The 22644-nt window shown below is 36.1% G+C and overlaps 1 protein-coding gene across 3 annotated transcripts in view; it reads right to left on the bottom strand.

Annotated features, from left to right (window-relative positions):
- The window catches only part of LOC150091743 (triple functional domain protein-like), a 402788-nt gene that overhangs the window by 145064 nt on the left and 235080 nt on the right, over positions 1 to 22644 (bottom strand). For all 3 annotated transcript variants that reach the window (XM_090376799.1, XM_090376800.1, XM_090376801.1), the window contains one exon: positions 21188 to 21296. In XM_090376799.1, coding sequence (XP_090232925.1) covers positions 21188 to 21296 — 109 coding nt within the window. The remainder of the gene's footprint in view (positions 1 to 21187; positions 21297 to 22644) is intronic.

Here is a 22644-nt window from a genome sequence, read left to right as displayed (position 1 = left end):
GACCCTCATAATAACCTTTACAAAATCAAACACCCTTCCCTTTACCCCTGATGGTAGTTGCATCTTAAAGTAAATCCCACATCAGTACACCATGATCCTTTCTGTACACATTGTCACTGCCACTCAGTGGGTCTTTTATCTGCAGCTTTGTAATGCATGAATAATCACTGCTGATAATCAGAGAGTATTACACCCTCTGGTTGCCTCTCGAACATGCTGCTGTAGAAAACAATCATCCAATAAATCCAAAAAAGTCTTGCTAGTGTGTGAGTGACCAATCCACAAGTTACAGTCTATATCTGGGAAGTTAAAATCCCCCATTATAAGACAATCTGATTTACTGTCCCACTCTATTTCTCTGTAGAGCTGTTCATTGTACCCATCAGAGTCATTAGGCCTATAACACACGCCTACCCTCAACTTGGTTTTCCCAGTGCTTATGTCACGCCAAACTGACTCGACACTGCACTGCCCACCCATGTCAACTGGATGCACTTCCTTAGATTTTATGTTTCTTAACTAACAGCATAATCCCTACTCCCCATCTATCCTTTCTGTACACACTGTTCTCCTCATATTCCAATTCTGCATTCCTTATCTCTGTGTGACACATCTCTGATATCCCAACAACATCAGCCTTTGATATCTTCACCAGCACCTCAAATTTATCCTTGCATTGGTGTACATGCAAGTATACAAGCACCTGTTCTTACTCTTAGTTACACTAACACAACCCATGTATTTACCTGTTCCATGATGACTCCTAGCAGTCCTTGAAATCCCCAGTACCTTGCTTTCCAGGCTGCTACTCATTCTAATAGAAGCAGTGAAAGAATCACTTTCACCTCTGCCTGCGGATACTGTTAATCGCCCCAAGCTAGCAGTTTCCCGACCCACGTAACATTGCCTCGATAGCATCAGTAAATATTCTTGCACACTTTATAGTTAAGTGTACTTGTTAAGTAAGTCCTCGGATCTCTTACTCTTAATGTCACTAGTGCCAACTAGGGTTGCTAGACATACCCCATTTAGGGGTACAATACCCCCTTTTTTAAAATTTGAAATGGGGTATTTGAAAAAAAAAGCAGAAATCATAAAACACCCTGTTTAGATGATTATTTATGAAGAAAGTATTAACTGACAATAAATTGTTGAAATGCACCCTTAAAGATCCAAAAAACGACATTCTATCCTATTTACAGAGAGGGTTATAGAATATTTATATTATGCTTACTTTTTAAACTTTTACATTCTACTTGACTTCTTTTTTATTTCATTGTAATGTTTTAAGGCTCAAGCAAGAAATTAAAGGAGACGTATTGAAAGTATGCGATTCTTTCTTTTTCCAGCAAAGGGTGAAGCTGTTGCATGAAGTGAGTTTAAGTGAAACCTCTCTCTTGCACGTGCATTGGGAAAGGTTGGTTTAAACAACTGGAGATTTCATTATGATTATTTCAATACACAAAGTTTAAAATTAATTGTTGCTGTAAGAATTTAATTAATACTGTTCTTCTGGTTATTAAGAATACAAAAAATTTTATAAACATTATACTGTATAGCCTTTTTTTTATATAACATCCTCATCATTATCATCTTCAGATACCAAAGAAGAAAAAAATAGAAAAGTTGCACCAAGAGAAGACAAAAAAAAGAAAAAACACAAGAATTACTTCAATGAGGTCTGTGAGAAAACTTACACTTGGGTAGTTAAAGGAAAAAGTATTGGTAAAGCGATACGTGTACAATGCAATTGTGAATTTTCAATAGTAAATACAGGTATTTATGATCTTAAAAAGCACATGCTAAGTAATAAACATAAAAAAGTTGAATCATTAGCTAGTAATCCAATTTTAAGGTCATTTTTCATTACCTCGACTTCATCATCAGTATCAACTACAGAACAAAAGACTTGCCGCAGAAGCTACTTTTGCCTATCAACACTGTGCAACATGCGTATAGCTCCTTTGGCTATCACACCGTGCAATATGCAATCAGCCGATTGCACGAGTTCATTATTTACATTTTTTAGTGATTCAAAAATCATCTCTCAATTTACATGCGGGAGAACAAAAATATCTAAAATAATAACAAATGTTTTAGCAAACGAATGTGTGACTACAGTTACCGAAATTTTACAAGATAATCATCCCTTTTCAATTGCAATTGATTCATCAAACAAAGGAAACATTAAAATGTTTTCCTTGATATGTAGATATTTTTTTAAGTTTTCTGGAGGAGTTCAAACAAAACTTTTGAGTTTTTTTAACAGCCAGTCAGAAACCTCAAAAGATATATCACTTTGCTTAGTTGAAAAAGATGAGCTTAAATCCTCAGAACATTGTTAGTTTTTGTGGAGATAATGCTAGTGTAAATTTTGGTATTAATCAGTGTGTTTACTGAACTCAGAAAATTTAATAGGAATTTAATAGATATGAGATGTCTTTGCCATGTGTTACACAATACAACAAGAAAAGCTACAAGTTGTTTAAAATTTGATATAGAATGTGTAATTTTAAAGACATATAATGAATTTAGTTTACATAGTAACCTAAATTCATTGCCTCACTCAAATGCAATGAGTGAGTGAGCTTAATGTTTAACACATGGAAAAGGATAGAAATAAATTAGACCTAAAGAATGTTGAAGGAGAACTGTTGGTGAAAACCAATCACATGTCATGCAAAGAATTTTATGAATATACACTAAAAAATGAAAAACTGTTAAAGAAAATTTGCTCAAATGAAAAGTATTGCTAGGTAAATATATATTTTTTTTGATAAAACAAGTCAGGTTTATTGTAAACAATTATGTAAAACATTTCATGTTAATATTTATAAAAATTTCCTTTAGTGTTTATAACTCTTGAAATAAAATTTTCTGAATTAAATGAATTAAAGCACAGGCTTTAATTTATTTAATTCGGTTAATTTTATTAAAATTTGACTAATTTTGCATTCCATGAACTTGTAAAAATCGATAAAATATAGAAATAAAATATGTGTTAATAAAATTGTTCGTTTTTTTTTTTTTTTTTTTTTAAGATATAATGCTAGTACCCCAAAACGAGGAATGAATACCCCAAGCATAAGCACGAGCACCCAGAAATCAAATTTTTAATCTGGTCACCCCAGTGCCAACATGTACAACAATATCACCCTTTGTGCCCTTAAAAGATGATATCTGCTCTATAACATCATTAACTTTTGCCCCTGGAAGACATACCATGGTCCTATTCCACCTATCCTTATTGCACAATATGTATATTTCTCGTCTCCCTGACAATAGAGTCACCGACAATAACTAGCTCCTGTGGAACCAGCACATTCTGCCCTGAATGTTGCCCGACACACAAGAGTGAGCTGTGGTGCTGAGTTGGGCAGCTGAGAGTTTGATGGACCCCCAATTTCAATTCTTTTGAGGGCATCTACTCTACTCTTCAAACTCTCATAGATGCCCATCAGAGTGCTGAGTTGGCACCTAATTTCTTGACACACTCTCTGCACCTAGCATTCACAAAGATATCCTTGGCTAGATCATGTCCAGTTCCAGAAAGTTCACAAACATTTCACAAGTTGCATTTTTTTAGGCTGTGATGTGTTGGAGAATCACCCCTTTGGTTCTCCCCTGAGCCACAGCATTCCCGATACTTTGTGCACGTTGCTTTGCTGCTCCAGTTTGGGACATGATTTCCATTTAAATACAATGAAATTAATTAACAAAGAAAATTAATAAGGTTAGTAAATTTAATTGATTAATTTACTCTACGACTATACTATATAGTATAGTAAAGTAAATCTGTGTAAGGCTTTCCAGATCGGCAGCTTAAATCCCTAGCCTGGATAAATGGTGAAGGTTGACGTCAGGAAGGGCATCCGGTCATAAAAACTATGCCAAAACAAAAGGTGATTGATGGAACGTAGATGTGTCAGGGCTACCGAACAAAGGACGGGTCTGGTTAAAGAAGTTAGTTCAGCTAGAGATGAAGAAGGAGTTGAAAAGTGTTAGAACAGGAACATTGGGACGATGAATGGAAAGAGCAGAGAGATTGTGGATTTGATGCAAAGAAGAAGAAGAGTGAAGATCCTATGCCTACAAGAGACTAGGTGGAGGGGAAATAAAGCAAAAGAATTTAATAATGCCGACCCCATATGAACATGGGAAGAAGGCGAGGACAAAGAAGAAGACTATACTAAGCTAATGCAGCAATAAGTATTCCATTATATAGTTTTACGTTATACCTTAGCTATCAAGTTCAAGACATATGCTATCAAGTTACGCCATACCGTAACAATCACAATGTTAAATTAGTTATATCCTTATATAACAAATACAAAAGATATATGCCCAAAAAAAGTGATTAAAATCTTCAAAATACTTATTTATTACAATTAAAACCCTACTATTCTTCTGCACTACTGGTTATGATACGATGTTCCTGCCAAAACACCGATAAGATAGCAGTATGAACAGAGAGTTGTAACTTACAAAATCACTAGCTAAATTTAAAAAATAAAAAAACTGACCAATGCTACTAAGCCTATTTAATATATTTGTAAAACACAAATTAATGTTATTTAATCAAAAATGTGATAAAATTTCAAAGAAAACTTATCCATTTTTGGCAGCTCCAGAAGTCCATGTCTTCACACCTATCCCACCTTTCACAGTAGATTCCTTGATATCTTTCCAGTTGTAGCAATGTTTCTTGCTACCCTAAGGATGCTATACCCCCCCCTTCTCATCAGTAGCAGTAATAGCCTAGCCATGGTTCATCTCAAATAATAGTCCCTTGATCAACAGACTTTTCTTTTTTACCCCATTAGTTCCAGGGGCATCCTCACTTTGTTTTTTCTTTTTTAACTCATCTAAACCACACAGTAAGAAGCACTTCTAAAAGTAACTGTTCCAATAAATTATGAAAACTGAGAACATGTAACCAGAGCAGTATCGTAGTTTGCCTTCAGCTTTATAAGACATATTAGATTCTAATCTCATAAATTAAAAAAATTTCTGTTCATACTACAGAAAAATCATAGGAATCAGGTATAATTACTGTGGTCATTTACTAGGATAGCATCATAGTGCATTGAAAAAAATGAGATGATGCATATACATATATCAGACAAACAACATCAGTATGAAATAGTGATACTGTTTGTCCATATCATTGAATGTACAGTAACTGAGAGTTAGGCATATTAGTCTTTTCCAAGTTTATAAAGCTAATGCAAGTGTGCACAAAAAAAAAAAAGAAAGACAAAGATTGTAACTATACATATACAGGTGCAGCCATGGGGAAGGAGCTAAATTCCCCACAAGATTTTTGTTTTATATCATAATTGTTCTGTCATTAACCACTTAATTTTCTGTCACTGGCCACTTAAAAAGTACCAATATAGAATGTACAATCCCCCCCACCCGCCCGCAAAAACAATTTTTCTGGCTGCACTGCTGCATGTATTCTTCGTTTCATACTTAGCAGAACTTATACATAAATACTTTGCAGATTGCATTCACTAGTAAAGAGCACTTTACTAGAAATAATCTCGGCTTGCCAAAGTAGGCAAGATGGTTTCTGTGTGGGGTAAGGGAAAGTGACAAATGAACATGCTCCATTACTTATCATTTCCACCAAGCAGTAAACAATATTGGTGATGTTACTTGTCTGATTCTGTTCCATCAAAAATAACAAGATCTTAGTGACAAATGGGCCTGGAGTACTGGGGTCCATAGTTTAACAAATAGATATTTATTTAAAGTATACCCAGTATAAAATAAAATAAAATAAAATATTTCAGTAGCTACTGAAATATTTTATTTTATTTTATTTTATACTGGGTATACTTTAAATAAATATCTATTTGTTAACAAGCTCTTCATATTTGAATGAATCTTGTGCACCGCTAGGAAACAAGGATGTTCATTTCTGAAAGACAGAATCTTAACTTTTTATGCATCAGAACATTCAAGTTGCATTTTACTAAATGTCAGTAATAAACAAAATACTTTGTGAATAAAATACTGAAGTTAAAAATAATGCAGTTAATGATAAAAATCTACTTATCTGGCTGTGTAGCCTTAGGAAGAATCTTAACCTTTGGATTAAATTTACAAATAAGTCATGCACACCCAAATGTTTGGTTCCCCCACCCTTTTTATATAAAAAAAAAAGTGCACAGGCATTTGAGAAAATACACAATATAAGATGTATATATTTAATATATACTGAATTTAACCTATATTTTATAACTTCTTACATTAATACATTTACTTTGGGTCCACATTGAAAGAGACCAGTTGGTTGTTAGATATAGACTCTCCAATATGCACTCATACACTATTTGTTTGTTTGTAGGCTTTACGGCACAAAGAGAGCAAAGGCCATAACGCACCTCATACACTGTGACTGCATGTGTTATCTGTAATATGTTTTGTAAAATAAATAAACAAAAAAATAATAATACACATGAAACCGTTTTGCCTAAAAACTCACACACATATAATGAACATTTTCTACCTTACTGTAACAGTAGTGTCAACTGTCTGACAAGGAAAACCATATTTGTTTAGACAAAGCCAAAGACAAAAATTGTAACAAGGTGATGTAGGGTTAGTCAGATCCTTTTCACCCATAATTCCAAATAAACAAAGTATCACTGCAAAAACTACTCAAGAAGTCTGTATATAATACAGACTTACTTGAGTAGTAAGCCATTAGTCTTGAACTGGCAACTGTAATAGACATTTTGCCAAGAGGTCTCTCAGACCAGGTGGCACTGCTGCTGTTGCTGGTTAAGGAAAGATAACTGTACATGTAGGTAAGGAAGTTTGCCTTTAGTCCAATAGTAATGAACTGTTAGTATTAGTATTGGCCATATCTGCAAGAAAGCTAGAATCAAAGAATTCCAGTATAGTATAGTGTCAAATAGGATCTCTACTACTACCCAAAAAATTTAGGACAGCTTTCAGCTGGCAAGGTCATGGTAAGTGTCTTTTGGGATTCTGAAGGATTGATTCTTATTAATTTTTTTTTTGTCACCCTGTGCAATAATAGTTGATGTACTCAACATTACAGCAACCTGCTTCTCAATAAAGAAAAGGCCTGAGCAAACTGAAAGGGAGTCAGTCTGCTTTATGACCACAGCTACATATGGCAAATATGATAATGACAACATTAGCAACCTTGGGCTGGGGAACTATGAACCCCAACCCCCTCCCTCTCTTTACAAAAATAGCATTTAGCCTCCAGTGATTATCACTTGTTTGGGCCAATAAAGAAACACCTTCCAGGTGTTTCTTGATCGAAAGGCAGGAATTTAAGGCAGATGATAAACTCAAGCTCAAGTGTCTGAATTGGCTAGACAGTCAGTCAATTTCTTTTTATGTGGCAAGTATCAGTGCCTTAACACAGCAATGGCAAAAATGTCAGTGTAGAGATATAATATCTTATAAAACAGTAATAAGTTTGGTGATTCTTCTATGTACATAGCAGAATCACCAAAAATACAAGTCCAGGCCAAACCTGAACCATGGCTCTCAATGCTCAAGACAATTCACTATGACTCATTACTGGCTCAGACCAGAGGTGGAAAATAATTTTTATGTGGGGACAAGAGAGAAAGATTCTGAAATGACCAAAGGCTAGAGAACTTTGTGATAAAAAATTCTGCAGTTTAAAAATTGTCAATATTTTTGATTTATTGACACTAACAACAAATTTTCCAAGTGGCCCAAACAAGGTAAATTCTGTCTTACTGATGACCACACCACATTTTAGAAGAATTTGTTAGTTTATTGATTTTTTTATAAATTAGAAATTTCCAGTTAGCCATGTATCCTGCACAATTTATGACCATGTTTTGAATTCTGTCTGTAATTTGTCTTTTTTTTTTTAAGTGTGGAGAAACCAACCAATTACAGATAATCAACAAAGAAGAAGCTGAGATTGTCTGGAACAGATCAGCTTCTCCAGACTTGAATACAACCTCTAGAGAGAATTCAGAAAGAGAGGCCCATTAGTGATGACAGCCTCTTCCTGCTGGTGAGCAATAGTATATACTCTGGAACTGTAAAAGCTCTTGATTTTCTTGTTTCACCATTGCTGCATAATAGTTTATTACAATTTAAAAATATGAAAATATTTTAAATTGTTAAATCCTTCAAATATTGCATACAAACTTGGTCCTTCATCAGGGTGAAACCCCTGATGAAGATCCATCTTATTCTCCCCCTCACCACTCCATGTGAGGAGAGGGAGCAAAACTGTCAGAGAGACACTTCGAACATGTCTATGGGAACAGGAACCTCATTGGTGACTTTTCCACTGATCTTGTGTTACTGCTACCCATATACAGTACTTTACATTTGTCAATGTTAAATTTCAGTTGCCACTTCTCAGCCCATCTGCCTAACTTTTCTAGATCCTGTTGCAGTAGCATACTGTGGGACCGACTGATGATGTTAGCAACAGAAATTCTAAGTGGCAAGCATTCAAGGAACTAATCATGGAAGCTACTAGGCTTTTAATACTGCTTAAGAAATATTATTCAGAAATATTATTAGGTCTAAATGGATGTCAGATGAACTAATGAGACTCATGGCAGAGAAGAAAATGACAGGGTGCATATAAATTATCAGGTGACACAGAAACCTATGGCAGATATAATCTACTCTGTAATCAAGTCAGAAAGGAGATTGGAAAAGTGAATGCAGATTACGAGAAATAATGGGCAAAGGATGCAAAGAAAAACAACAAAGATTTCTTTACTTATGTAAACTCTTTATGTAAACCCAAGAAAAACAGCAAGGACTTCACATATATAAACTCTAGAAGGAAGGGGATGAATCAGATTGGTCCACTTGATATCGATGGTTCAACTGTTGATGATCCTGCTCAGATAGCTGATAATCTGAATAAGTATTTTGCATCTATATTGACACAGGAGAAGTTATTAAGGAAGGAAAATGTTGGAAGTTTATCAAACTGTAACAGGGTGCTTAATGGTTTTGTAATAACTGAAAGCAAAGTGGGGGAGAAATTGTTGATGTTAAACATAAGAAAGGCACCTGGGGTGGATGGGATCTATCTGGTTATATTAAAGGAGACGGCAAAGGAAGTATAACCAAACATTTAGCTGCAATTATTTTTATTTATTTATTTTTTTTAGAAGTATCGGGGGGGGGGGGTGCCGGAAACTTTGCTCTAGAGACTAAACATGGGTTTCACCACTTCAAGCCTCCAATAAGCAAAGTGGTGGTATTTCACCGGTTGATGAAAGTCATCTACCACCTACCTTGGACTCAGGGGAAGTCCTCACAGACTGGAGATGTGCAAATGTATCCCCAATTCACAAAGGGAGGCACGAGCAATTACAGACCAGTTTTAGCATTAGCATTAGTAGAGGCATTTGATGCAAGAAAGCAAGATTATGCAGCATCAGCCAAAAAAAAAAAAACCCACTTCCACTTCACCCCTCTGTTCGTTCAAAATACCTGTCCAGCTGAGCCTTAAACTTATTTAGGCTATCAACCTCCACCACAAGGGATGGGAGTCTGTTCCACCAACCAACCACCCGCTGGCTAAAGGCAAATTTCCGCACGTCTATCCTACATCTGTCTTTCCTCAATTTGAATTTATGCCCTCTCAGGTGATTTTTCTGAGCTAGAGGAAGAATCCCATCAGCATTGAGCATGCTTAAACCATTCAAGGCTTTATACACCTCTATCAGATTACCTCGCTGGTGCCTAGTCTCCAGACACTGTAATTTGCAAAACTTAAGCCTTTCTTTGTAAGAGCACCCCTTTGTTCCATTCACTAATCTTGTTGCCCTTCTCTGTACTCATTCCAGCAGCTCTACATCCTTCTTGAAATGAGGCCTCCAGACCTGTATACAGTACTCTAGGTGTGGCCTGACCATTGCCTTATACAATGGAATAATCACCTCCTTATCCCTGCTGGAAAAATTCCTGTATATCATTGACAATACTCCATGAGCTACTCTTGCAGCCCGTCTGCACTGCTCACAGAACTTCATATCTGCCTGCACAACCACCCCCAAGTCCCTTTCATTCTCTACCACTGTCAGTGTAGTACCACAGAGTTGATACGTTGCTCTGGGGTTGCTGTTTCCCATGTGTAGTACTTTACATTTGTCAATGTTAAACTTCATTTGCCACCTCTCAGCCCATCTGCTCAACCTTTCCAGATCCTGTTGCAGCAGCATAGTGTCAGTAGTGTCCTTGACAACAGTTAGTTTAACTTCTGTTCTAGGGAAAATAATGGAGTCACTGGTAAAAGATGCATAGCAGGATCATCTAGACAAGACTGCAGTAATAATTCAGACACAGCATGGGTTTGTTAAGGGAAAGTCTTGCCTGACAAATATGATTGGATATTATGATGTGGTTACAAAGGAACTGGATGGAGGGAATAACTTTGATATCATATATTTGGATCTTAGAAAGGCTTTTGATACTGTTGCACATGGCAGACTGCTGCACAAATTCGAGCAGTGTGCCATTGAAGGCAAATTGCTGCTATGGATAAAGGGGTGGTTGAGTGGGAGAAGACAGAGAATGGTATTCAATGAACACTGTTCTTTGTGGACTAACATTATTAGTGGAGTCCCTCAGGGTTTGGTGCTGGGCCCATTGTTCTTTTGTGTACAGGTAACCCTCGCTATTCGCGGGGGTTACGTTCCTGAGAAATGCCGCGAATACCGAAAACGCGAATACTGAGTTATGGCTCCCATAGTAATAAAGGGGTTCCGTTCCAAAGTATGAAATGTATAAGAAAAACTAGTCTAAAATTTTGTCTATGTATGTATTATATGTACCTTCATAATATGACTATATACATAGACAGTACATAGTGAAATGCAAGCATATGGCATCGAAATGAAAATAAGAAACAATTTAATATTAAATGTAATATTTATTAGAAATTTCAAACAAATCTTTCAAACTAGCGTCTTTGCTAGCTAAAAAACCTATCCCGCCAGTGCTATCACCAGTTTCGCTAAAGCGTTGATAAGGAGTTTTGCGTTTTCACGAATGATGAGTGAATTTAACGGAATTTTATTTTGAGTTCGGTCTTCTATCCACAGATTTAAAGCTTTTTCCATTTTTTCTAATTTAACATCACGAGTTACAGAGCAAATTTTTGAAGCAATTAGCGCGTTTTCACGGACACTACGGCGGATTTTTTCTTACGATTTCTTGATTGATCGTACCGTTGACTCATTGATTTTATAATGTTTTGCCACTGAGGAATTAGAAATTTTATCTAATAACTCAATTTTATTCGCTAATGTCATCACCTTCTTTGATATTTTCACATTTCTCTTGTTATTCGTAGCCATATTTTTGTACGGGTTAGAAAGAACTTGTCCACAACAAAGGCACTTTCTTCCGTTAACACACTCGAAAAAGTCTGTTTTTCACCGCAAAACGGTAGATTTATCACTTTTGTAAGCATATCAATTTATAAATTGATAAATTTATTCAATTTATAAGCATATAAATTAAAAGCAAACGACGAAACCTTCCATAACAAGCGCATAACACATATTGAACAAGGATTAGCGAGAAACATTCACGCTCGCGATTTTGTCACCCCTCTCCCCCCACCCACTGAGCGCTGTTTTGACCGGGAAAGATAATTTTAGTCACTCCCATGTTTTTTTATGGCGGAAAATATTCACGGCGCTTTAAAATTCACATTTTTTAGGTTTCATTTTATATTAAATCGGCGATCGCGAATACGTGAAACCACGAATACAGATACCGTGAATAGCGGGGGTTTACTGTATTTATTAATGATATTGATGATTGTATATCAGGCTAATGTCCAAGTTTTCAGACGATACGAAGGTTGGCAGGGTTGTTAATGACACTAATGACAGTACGCTGCTGCAACAGGATCCAGAAAAGTTAAGCAGATGAGCTGAGAGGTGGCAACCGAAGTTTAACATTGACAAATGTAAAGTACTGCATATGGGAAGCAGTAACCCCAGAGTAACGTATCAACTGTGTGGTACTACACTGACAGCGGTAGAGAATGAAAAGGACCTGGGGGTAATTGTGCAGGCAGATTTGATTTCTGAGCAGTGCAGATGGTTTGCAAGAGTAGCTCATGGTGTCTTGTCAATGATATACAGGAATTTTTCTAACAGAGATAAGGAGGTGATTATCCCCTTGTATATATCAATGGTCAGGCCACACCTTGAGTACTGTATACAGGTCTGGAGGCCTCATTTTAGGAAGGATGTAGAAATGCTGGAGCGAGTATAGAGAAGGGCAACAAGATTAGTGAATGGAACAAAGGGTTGCTCTTATGAAGAAAGGCTTAAGTTTTGCAAATTACAGTGTCTGGAGACTAGGCACTGGCAAGGTGATCTGATTGAGGTGTATAAAGCCTTGAATGGTTTGAGCATGCTCAATGCTGATGAGACTCTTCCTCTTGCTCAGAATAATCACCTGAGAGGACATAAATTCAAATTGAGGAAAGACAGTTGTAGGATAGATGTGTGGAAGTTTGCCTTTAGCCAGCGTGTGGTTGATTGCTGGAACAAACTTCCATCTGTCGTTGTAGTTGATAGCTTAAATAGATTCAAGGCAGAACTAGACAAACATTTGGATTGAGTGGTTGGGTGAAATTAGGTTTTTTTTTCCTGGCTGATGCTATATAAGCTTGCGTTTCTTGCATCATGTGCCTTTTACTAATGCTAATGCCTGCTCTAAGTCATCAACTTTTGCCCTTGGCAGACATATATTAGTCCTATTCCAGCTATCCTTTTTCATGATTTCTAAGGTAAGGTTTGCGGTTCCCTGACAAAAGCCCACAAAAAAAATTCCGCACAGAAAAAACCCTACTGTCATAAATGCTCACATGAAAAATACCCACACAAAAAACAAATTATTTCATATTTCAAAATGCAACAAATTGTTGAATTTATATATGTTATTTCTACATGATGTATTTTAATATAAAATAGAATATTTGGATGTAAATGTTTGTAAGGGAAATTACAGGGAATAAAATGCTCTGATCTTATTACAACTAAAGCCTTTTATTTTTTTTTTATAAAAAGAAATTATTTTTTCTCTGCATTACAAAGTGAACAGTCAACAGTTTTTGGTTTTTTTTTTTTTTTTTTTTATCAACAAACAACTAATTCAGACATATTTCAGTGATTTATTTTTTTGTCAAGGATTTGAATAGAATTTTCATTACTGTAAGTTTGCCAATCTCTGCAAGTATTTCAGTTTTTCTTCTACCTGTTCATATTCCTGCACAAAAGTGGCAACCAAGTCATGCAGTGCATCACATCCCTTTTTCACCTCTAGACAGACCTGCCTGTGCATTAGCCAGTGTAAATCTGTGGCAAGCCAGGTCCCCCCTCAGTCCATCAAACAAAAAGCACATGCTGGGATGCCTGCAGTGGAATAGGGAATTAAGTGCATTGTGAAATCCCTCACAGCAGTTTTTAGTTTTAGGCAAAGTTCAAGAGCTGTATTATGATGATTCCATATTTTTATTGGAAACTGGGGATCTCTACCTGCTGCACCCTCAATTGTCATTCAGTTATGAAGACAAAAGATGGCAACATAGTACAATAACCAACTGAACATTGTAATGATTCCTGTCCTCAAAAAGCAGAAGCCAATGTTGCCAGCAGCAAAATGAGGCAATACATGAAAGTAGAACTAACTACTACTCTCATGGGGAGTAATGGGGAATGCATTGTCTGAGTTGAGTAACAATGTACTGGCCCATATGCCCAAACAATCACCCCTTGCGAGAAATCTTCTTAATCACAGAAAATATGGTCATTTGCCTAATCCAACAACAATAAAATTTGACATCCCTGAGAAGTACCATCAAGTATCACCTAAAATCAGAAGAATTCTGGTTTTAGGTGATAAAGAACTCTTGGTTGAACTGAACAAAGATACAATTTATGGAGATGGCACCTTTCAGAAAGTTCCAAACATGTTTTACCAACTGTATATGTGGCATGCCAAGGTGGGTAGCTCATTATCCGAATTGTATTTACATTTTGTTACAGAAAAAGAACTTGGATACTTATAACAGAATGTTTGAAATCACAAAGCTGTTGGTTCCAAATTGGTGCCTCAAAAGGTTTTAGTGGATTTTGAGAAGGCTTGCCTTTCCACACGCTGAGGTCAAAGGGTGCTATTTCCATCTGTGTCAGAGCCCAATCAGGAAACTCACCAATGTTGGCGTGAAGACCGAATTTGAAACTGATATAAATATAAAACTGAAGCTGAAGTCTCTTGCTGCATTAACCTTTGTCCTAGTCCATGATGCGAGGAGTGTCTTTGATGAGCTTGCCACTACATTTCCAGACGAAGATAGCTATAATGAGGTGCTCACATACTTCTTTTCCACATACATTGAGGGTGCAGCAGTTAGAGATCCCCCGTTTCCAATAAGAATATGAAATCATCATGATGCAGCTCTTGAACGGTCATCTAAAACTACAAACTGCTGTGAGGGATTTCACAATGCACTTAATTCCCTATTGCAGATCCCACAGGAACTAGTTATTGTTAGTGACTCTATTGTTCGGGAGACTGTGAATATATTATGCAAAAAGGATAGGTGGAACAGGACCAGGTTATGTCTGCCAGAGGCAAAAGTTGATGTTGTAGAGCAGATATACTAATGACCTTAAGAGTAAGAGACCTGCAGATTTACTTAACAAGTAAAGGTCAATGTTGAAAAAAAATCATGAACTAGGGTTGAATTTGAAAGTGTCTGCAATTCTGCCCAGACACGATAGGAGGGAGTATATGATGAAAGCCTTGTCAATCAATTCGGCCTTGGAGAGATTGTGCAAGGCTCATGGGGTAGAATTTTTTTCAGCGTGGTCTATGCTTGCTAACAGGTGAGACTGCTTCTACAGGGATGGGATACACTTAAATAGAAAGGGTGCAAGAATATTTACTGATGCTATCAAGGCAGTGTTAGGTGGGTCGGAAAACTGCTAGCTTGGGGGGGGATCCACAGGCAGAGACAAAGACGACTCTTGCACTGCTGCTATTGTAACAAGAAGAAGCCTAGAGAGCAAGTTGCTGGGGACTTCAGGAGCTTCTGGGGGTCATCAGGGAACAAATAAATACATGGGCTGTGTTAGAGTAACTAAGATTAAGAACAGGTGCATGTACACCAATGCTAGAAGTATAGTAAATATATTTGTTGAATTTGAAGTGCTGATCTAGGCATCAAAGGCAGATATTATTGGGATATCAGAGACATTGTGTCACACGGATACAAGCAGCGCAAAATTGGAATTTGGGGAGTACAATATGTACATAAAGGATAGACAGGGTAGGAAAGAAGGAACAGTTATGCTGCTAGTTAAGAAACACACAAAATGTAATAGTAGTAGTAGTGGCATGTGATGCAAGAAAGCAAATGTATGAGCTTATGCAGCATCAGCAAAAAAAAAAAAAAAAAAATCACAACATTCCCTCCAAATGCCTGTCCAGTTCCTCCTTAAATTTATTCAACCTATCAACTTCCACAACGACAGATGGAAGTTTGTTCCAGCAATTACCCACCCGCTGGCTAAAGGCAAATTTCCGCACATCTATTCTACATCTGTCTTTTCTTAATTTGAATTTATGCCCCCTTAGGTTCGTAATCTGAACAAGTGGAAGGATCCCATCAGAATTCAGCGTGCTCAACCCATTCAAGGCCTTATATACCTCAATCAGATCACCGTGCAGGTGCCTAGTCTCCAGCCACTGCAATTTGCAGAACTTAGCCTCTCTTGGTAAGAGGATCCCTTCATTCCCCTCACCAATCTTGTTGCCCTTCTCTGTACACGCTCAAGTAAATCTACATTTACTTGAGCGACTGTTGATGATCCTGCTCAGTTAGCTCACAAACTGAATGGGTATTTTACATCTACATTCACACATGAGGAATAAAGTGCATCCAGTTGACATGGGTGGACAGTGCAATGTTGAATCAGTTTTGTGTGACATAAACACTGGGAAAGGGAAAATGACAGTACACGTATGGTATAGGCCTAATGACTCTGATGAGTACAATGAGGAATTATGCAGAGAAATAGAGTGGGTCAATAAATCAGAATGTCTTGTAATGAGCCATTTTAACTTTTCAGATACTGAATGGAACTTGTGGGTTGGTCACTTGCACACTAGCAAGGCTTTTGTGGATTTATTGGATGATTGTTTTCTACAGCAGCATGTTCGAGAGACAACCAGAGGGGGTAATACTCTTGATCTGATTATCAGCAGTGATGATGCATTCGTCAGGAATTTGAAGATAAAGGAACCACTAGGTGACAGTGATCACAGTCTACTGATGTTGGGATTTACTTAAAGGTGTAACTACCATCAAGGGTAAAGGGAAGGGTTTTTGTTTTCGTAAAGGTGACTATAGTGGTCTCAAGCAGATTTTGAATTCTATATAGTGGGATCACAACTAATAATGTTAAAAACAGTGAATTCTAAATGGGAGGCCTTCAGGGAATTAATCTTGGAAACTATTAGGCTTTTCATACCAAGAAATACTGTTCAAGATTTAGGCCTAAATGGATGTCAGATGAACTAATGAGACTCGTGGCAGAGTAGAAAAATGCGTGGGATACATATAAATTAGCAGTTTACACAGAAGCCTACAGCAGATATAAGCTAGTCTGTAATCAAGTCACAAAGGAGGTTAGGAAAGTGAAGGCTGATTATGAGAAATTCTTGGCAAAGGATGAAAAGAAAAACAACAAAGACTTCTTACTTATGTAAACTCTAGAAGGAAGGAGATGAGATTGGTCCACTTGATGTTGGTGGTTCGACTGTTGATGATCCTGCTCAGTTAGCTCACAAACTGAATGGGTATTTTACATCTACATTCACACATGAGGAATTCTGTAAGGAAGTGGAGCACAGAAGTTTACTAAACTAACAGCGAACTAAATAATTGTGTTATAACGGATAGCAAAGTGGAGGAGAAATTGGTGAAGTTAAACATAAAAAAAGGCACCTGGGTGGATGGAATCTATCCAGTTATATTGAAGGAGGCAGCGAGGGAAGTTGATTTGATTGGATACTATGATGTGGTCACAAAGGAACTGGATGCAAAAAATAATTTTGATATCATACACTTGGATTTCAGGAAAGCTTTTGATACTGTTACACATGGAAGATTGCTGTACAAATTGGAGTGGTATGGCATTAAGGGCAAGTTGCTGCAATGGATAAAGGGATGGTTGAGTGGGAGATGGCAGAGAGTGGTAATCAATGGACACTGCTCTACATGGAACAATGTTATTAGTGGAGTACCCCAGGGTTCGGTGCTGGGCCCATTATTGTTTTGTGCATTTATTAATGATATCGATAAAGGTATAACAGGCTTAATGTCCAAGTTTGCAGATGATACAAAGGTTGGCTGGGTTGTTAATGATAGTAAAGACTATGCTACTGCAACAGAATCTAGAAAAGTTAGGTAGATGGGTTGAGAAGTGGCAACTGAAGTACTGAGTATAGGTAGAAATAACCCCAGAGAAATGTATCAACTGTGTGGTACTACACTTAGGGTGGTAGAAAATGAAAAAGATCTGGGAGTAATTGTGCAGTCGGATATGAAGTTTTCTGAGCAATTCAGACAGGCTGCCAGAGCAGATCATGGGGTATTGTCAATGATATACAGGAATTTTGCTAGTAGGGAGGAGGTGATTATCCCTTTATATAAGGCAGTGGTCATGCCATGCCTTGAGTACTGCATACAGGTCTGGAGGCCTCATTTTAGGAAGGATACAGAGTTGCTTGAGTGTGTACAGAGAAGGGCAACAAGATTGGTGGAGGAACAAAGGGGTTTTCTTACCAGGAGAGGCTTAAATTCTGTCAGCTGCAGCATCTGGAGACTAGGCACCTGCGAGGTGATCTGATTGAGGTGTACAAGGCCTTGAATGGTTTGAGAGGCTCAATGATGATGGGATACTTCTACTTGCTGAGATTAAGAACCTGAAGGGGCATAGATTGAAATTGAGGAAAGACAGTTGTAGAATAGATGTGCGGAAGTTTGCCTTTTGCCAGCAGGTAGTTTATTGCTGGAACAGACTTCCATCTGTTGTTTTGGAAGTTGATAGCTTAGATAAATTTAAGGCAGAACTAGACAAACATTTGGAGTGACCGGATGGGTGAAATGGGAAGGTTTTTTTATTTTTTATTTTTTGGCTGATGCTCCCTTTCTTGAACGAGAGCATCAGCCAAAAAAATCTCTTTCTTGAAAGAGAGCATTTTTCTTCTCAAAGCTCAAGAGAGAGAGAGCTTTCTTGATGCTCTCTTTCAAGAAAGTTTGCTTTCTTGCATCACTCAACTAATGCTAATACTATTCCACTGCAGTCATCTCAGCATGTGGTTTTTGTTTGATAGACTGAAGAGGGACCAGGCTTGCCACAGATCGATACTGGTTAATGCCAGGCAGGTCGTCTAGAGGTGAAAAAGATATGATGCACTGTATGACTTGGTTGCCACTTGCAGAGATTGGCTAACTTACAGTAATGAAAATTCTATTCAAATCCTTAACAAATAAATAAATCACTGAAATATGTCTGAATTAGTTGTTTGTTGATAAAAAACCAAAAACTGTTGAATGTTCACTTTGTAAGACAGAGAAAAAATAATTTCTTTTTATAAAAAAAATAAAAGGCTTTAGTTGCAATAAGACCAGAGCATTTTATTTCCTGCAATTTCCCTTACAAACATTTACATCCAAATATTCTACTTTATAATATACCCACAATTTTCCATGTGGGTATTTTTTGTGTGAGCATTTATGACAGCGTGGTTTTTTTCTGTGCAGAATTTTTGTATGGGCTTTTTTCATGTGCACATTTATCTGGTCACCAACGTTTGCAATTATATAAAAGCCTTGCAAGAACGCTTCTGTTATGTCCTGCTTTCCAATTTTTGCAACTTACCCAGTTGGTAAGTTGCAAATCGGTTGACATTGGTATTCTCTCCAATTACACAAACAGTTATGACTTCTCGAGTCCACTCATTCCTTAATGTGTTTTTTAGAATTCAAGCAGTTCTCTCCAGTGTTGAAAAGGATTTGCTTCTTTATTCCTTACTTCTTCCAAAAAGGAATTTGCTGATCTCACCCTAATATTGATCAACTAGACTGCTAAACAAAATCATATCAACAACATTACAAATATTGCTTCCTCTACATTAAAAAAAAAAAAAAAAAAAAAATATTTTTGGCATTACTTTTTAACAGCTACATGCCAATCACAAATATGTTCCATCACTGGACATTGTTCCTACATCTAAGGTAGCACCCTCAAAACCACTCAAACTTCTAGATTCTATCCAAGAAAAGGCAATGTTAGTTAATAATTACTCACTTATGCATTGACTCTACTCATTTTTAGAGAGACGCCCAGTTTTCTTTGCATGTTGCACTGAGTTATACTAATGTTGTCATACATTAGGATAACTCAGTACACAGAAATAAATGCATGATTTGAAAGTATTCGTTATCGCACTTAAAGTTTTAAAAAGTCATTAGCCAAAAATTCCAATAAGTTATTAGTTTTTTCATATTTTGTGTGACTTATCGAAACAAAGTTTGTTTCTTTAAAAAAATCAACAAAATAACAGCACCTTCCAAACTGATAGTCTTGTGAAGAGGAAAAACACACTATCATTTATTCACAAAAATCCCACTCAACCAAATAGTACAATGGTTCTATATCAAGATTATGTCTTTAGCAACTTTTGCTCTCAACGATATTCATTCCAAGAATAACTTTTAACTTGGCTGCAATAGACTTGTCTTACTTTGATCACATCTGAATCCTTATGTATGTTAATCCTATTAATGTGTCTTCACTGATGCTAACTGCAATCAGTTTTTACCTTACATCTTTTGGATGTTTTATAAAAATTATTTTTAGAAATTCATCTGTATTAACTTAAAGAATTTATTCTTGAAGGTATCATTAAAAATAAAATTATTCACAGATATTAATAATTTCTGCTTATTTTATAAACTGCAAAAATATGTTTATAAATGAAATGACTTCCTAAAAATGTGATATAAGAATAACCAATTATTTTCTATATACTTCTGCACCTTAATTCTTATGGCAAAGTTTTTCTACATTTAATAGCTATTACAGAGGAATCAGTATATTTTAGAATATTTTAGATAAGAATCAGAATATTTTAGATAAGAAATACACAATAATAAGTTGCACTTTTTTCTGTATCTGAGATAGTGGGCACTGAAGGTCTATAAGGCAGCATTTTACTTTTTTTGTCTTGGTTTGCTTCACTATTTGTCAAATTATAAATAGAAAAATTATCTACAGATTCACATTTTCTTAAAGGTATACTGTGAATTAAAGTTGCAAAAGTAATGAACTGAAGGCAGGAAAGAGTTTTATATAGTATCATTATTTCATTGCTATGGTGCTTCTGAATTTTTTTTATAAGTGATTACTCATGTCCCAACATTGAGTCTCCAAAAGATATTTTCATTGAATCTGCATGGGACTGAAAACAATTTTCAGAGTAAGCCATACATTTTATGATAACCAATACTTTACCATATTTGGTTTTGTGTCTTGTTTGTTATTTGGTTTTTAGGAGAATTAGCAACTAAGGCCATATTGCTCCAGGGATATGTGGTGGTCATTCCCTGACCTTTCCGCATCCTCCGTATTTGGTGAGCACGGGCTCGAACCCCGGTCTAATCAAGAAGCGTGTGCTATGCACTGCTGCTCCTACCCACCTGGCTACGGGGGCACCGGTTTTGTGTCTTAATCAGGTTCCACTGTCTCGTTCTAAATCCTATCAACTACAGCAGTTCATATAATAAATATAGATAGTATGAATCAGAGTTGTATTACTCAATATGTTCTACGTTGGTAATAATAATCAGAGTTGTATTACTCAATTGCGTTAATTTGAATTTTAATTGTTTTGAACTGATTTTGAATTGTGTTAAATTGATTATTTAATTATTTATATTTCACTTTAATTATTTATATTTTACTTTAATGTACCGGTAAGTTGTCGATTTTTCCGTTTTAATTTCTGGAGGGTATCATACGGAAGTGTTCCACGTACTATATTGAGGTAAACTCCTCTTATCAATTTACTAATAATAAATATAATATATTACCTTTGAAGGTTCAGAACTTCTTTTCTTGATACTGGCTTTAGAAATATCACTGCTTGATCTATCCAAACGACCATGGCTCAGTTTTCGTACAGGATTCGATAACCACTTCCTGAAACAGGGGGAAAAAACATGTAACCACGTTTTAATTGCATAAATCTTTACATATAATTATTCTACCAAAAAATCTGTAAGATAACAGACTCTTCTCTTTAAGTTTGTAAAGCTGCCTTACCAACTTGTCCACACTGTGGCAAGTTAAATGTATCTAAGATTTATTGATATTTTATATAGCTTTTTCATAGGGAATAATCATAATTACCAAACTAGGGCATATCCTTTCTCGTCTTGCATTTTATAGGAAAAATCAAATGTGTATGCACATAGCAGTTGAAGATAGGGTTTTTTTTAAAACAAATGATGCAAATCCAATAAGTAAAGAAATACTGTAAACTGATTACTGTAATTGCCTTAATGGTATCTGACAGAATGTCCCTGAGAGCAGAAAAAAAAATATGACAGATGGTGTAACTTGATCACAAATAACAAAGTTAAACTTGTTCTTTTATAGTAAATTTTTATAGTGAAAGATATTCTAATCCATCTACATGTGACTACCTAATTAGTTACTGGATTTAAAATGCTACTACTGAAACTGAATACATGTCAATTACATATAGCAGTGATATCAATTTCCACACAGTAAAGCAGTTATTTCTCAGAGGATTTTTCAAAATGCATTTTTCTGTTACTATTTTACATCGGTAAATAAAATATTAGTAAACAATTTCAAAAAACACTAAGGCAAACAGACACAAATTTTCATTTTATTTTGGAATACAGTATAATCAACTGATAAATCAGAGGAAATGATTCATCTGGCAGGAAGTGAGTGTTTCTGCTGCTGATAGTGCATCTTAGAGACAGCGTGATTCATCTCACCTTACTTCACAGAATATCTATTAAAAGAATACAAAAATAATCTGCACAAAGTGCATGCAGTAATAGTCATATTTATGAAAGAATGGTCATATAGTCAATAATATGATCCATTAATGCAAATATGATCAAAAATACAACTCTCAACATTAAACAGTTAAAAAACAAAACATGAAAAATTACTTTCTTTTTCCATTGAGATTACTGCAGCTTTTTCTTATTTATTTTCTCACTAAATTACTATGGTCAGTGGCACTGAACTCCATTCTGTTTTGATATGAAATAAGTAATTAATTACTTCAGGTATTTACAAGTTCATAAATAATTCACATTATTACCATAACTAATCACTACTATCTCTTTAATTTCTTGTGGAGTTTAACTTCACAGAGTTCAAAGTTATGGAAGAGTCATACCACTCTCACAAAACAACTATTTATTAGCCCATGAGAAGGTGCACTGGGTACAATAACTTCCCTCCTTTTTAATAGTATTTACAGTTTTACACTGTAAAACAAGTC

This window comes from Mastigoproctus giganteus, chromosome 1 (genome assembly GCF_048544385.1).
Source record: "Mastigoproctus giganteus isolate SK-2022 chromosome 1, ASM4854438v1, whole genome shotgun sequence".
Taxonomy (NCBI): Eukaryota; Metazoa; Arthropoda; class Arachnida; order Uropygi; family Thelyphonidae; genus Mastigoproctus; species Mastigoproctus giganteus.
The sequence above is the reverse complement of the archived record's forward strand: the minus strand, read 5'-3'. Positions and strand labels throughout refer to the sequence as shown.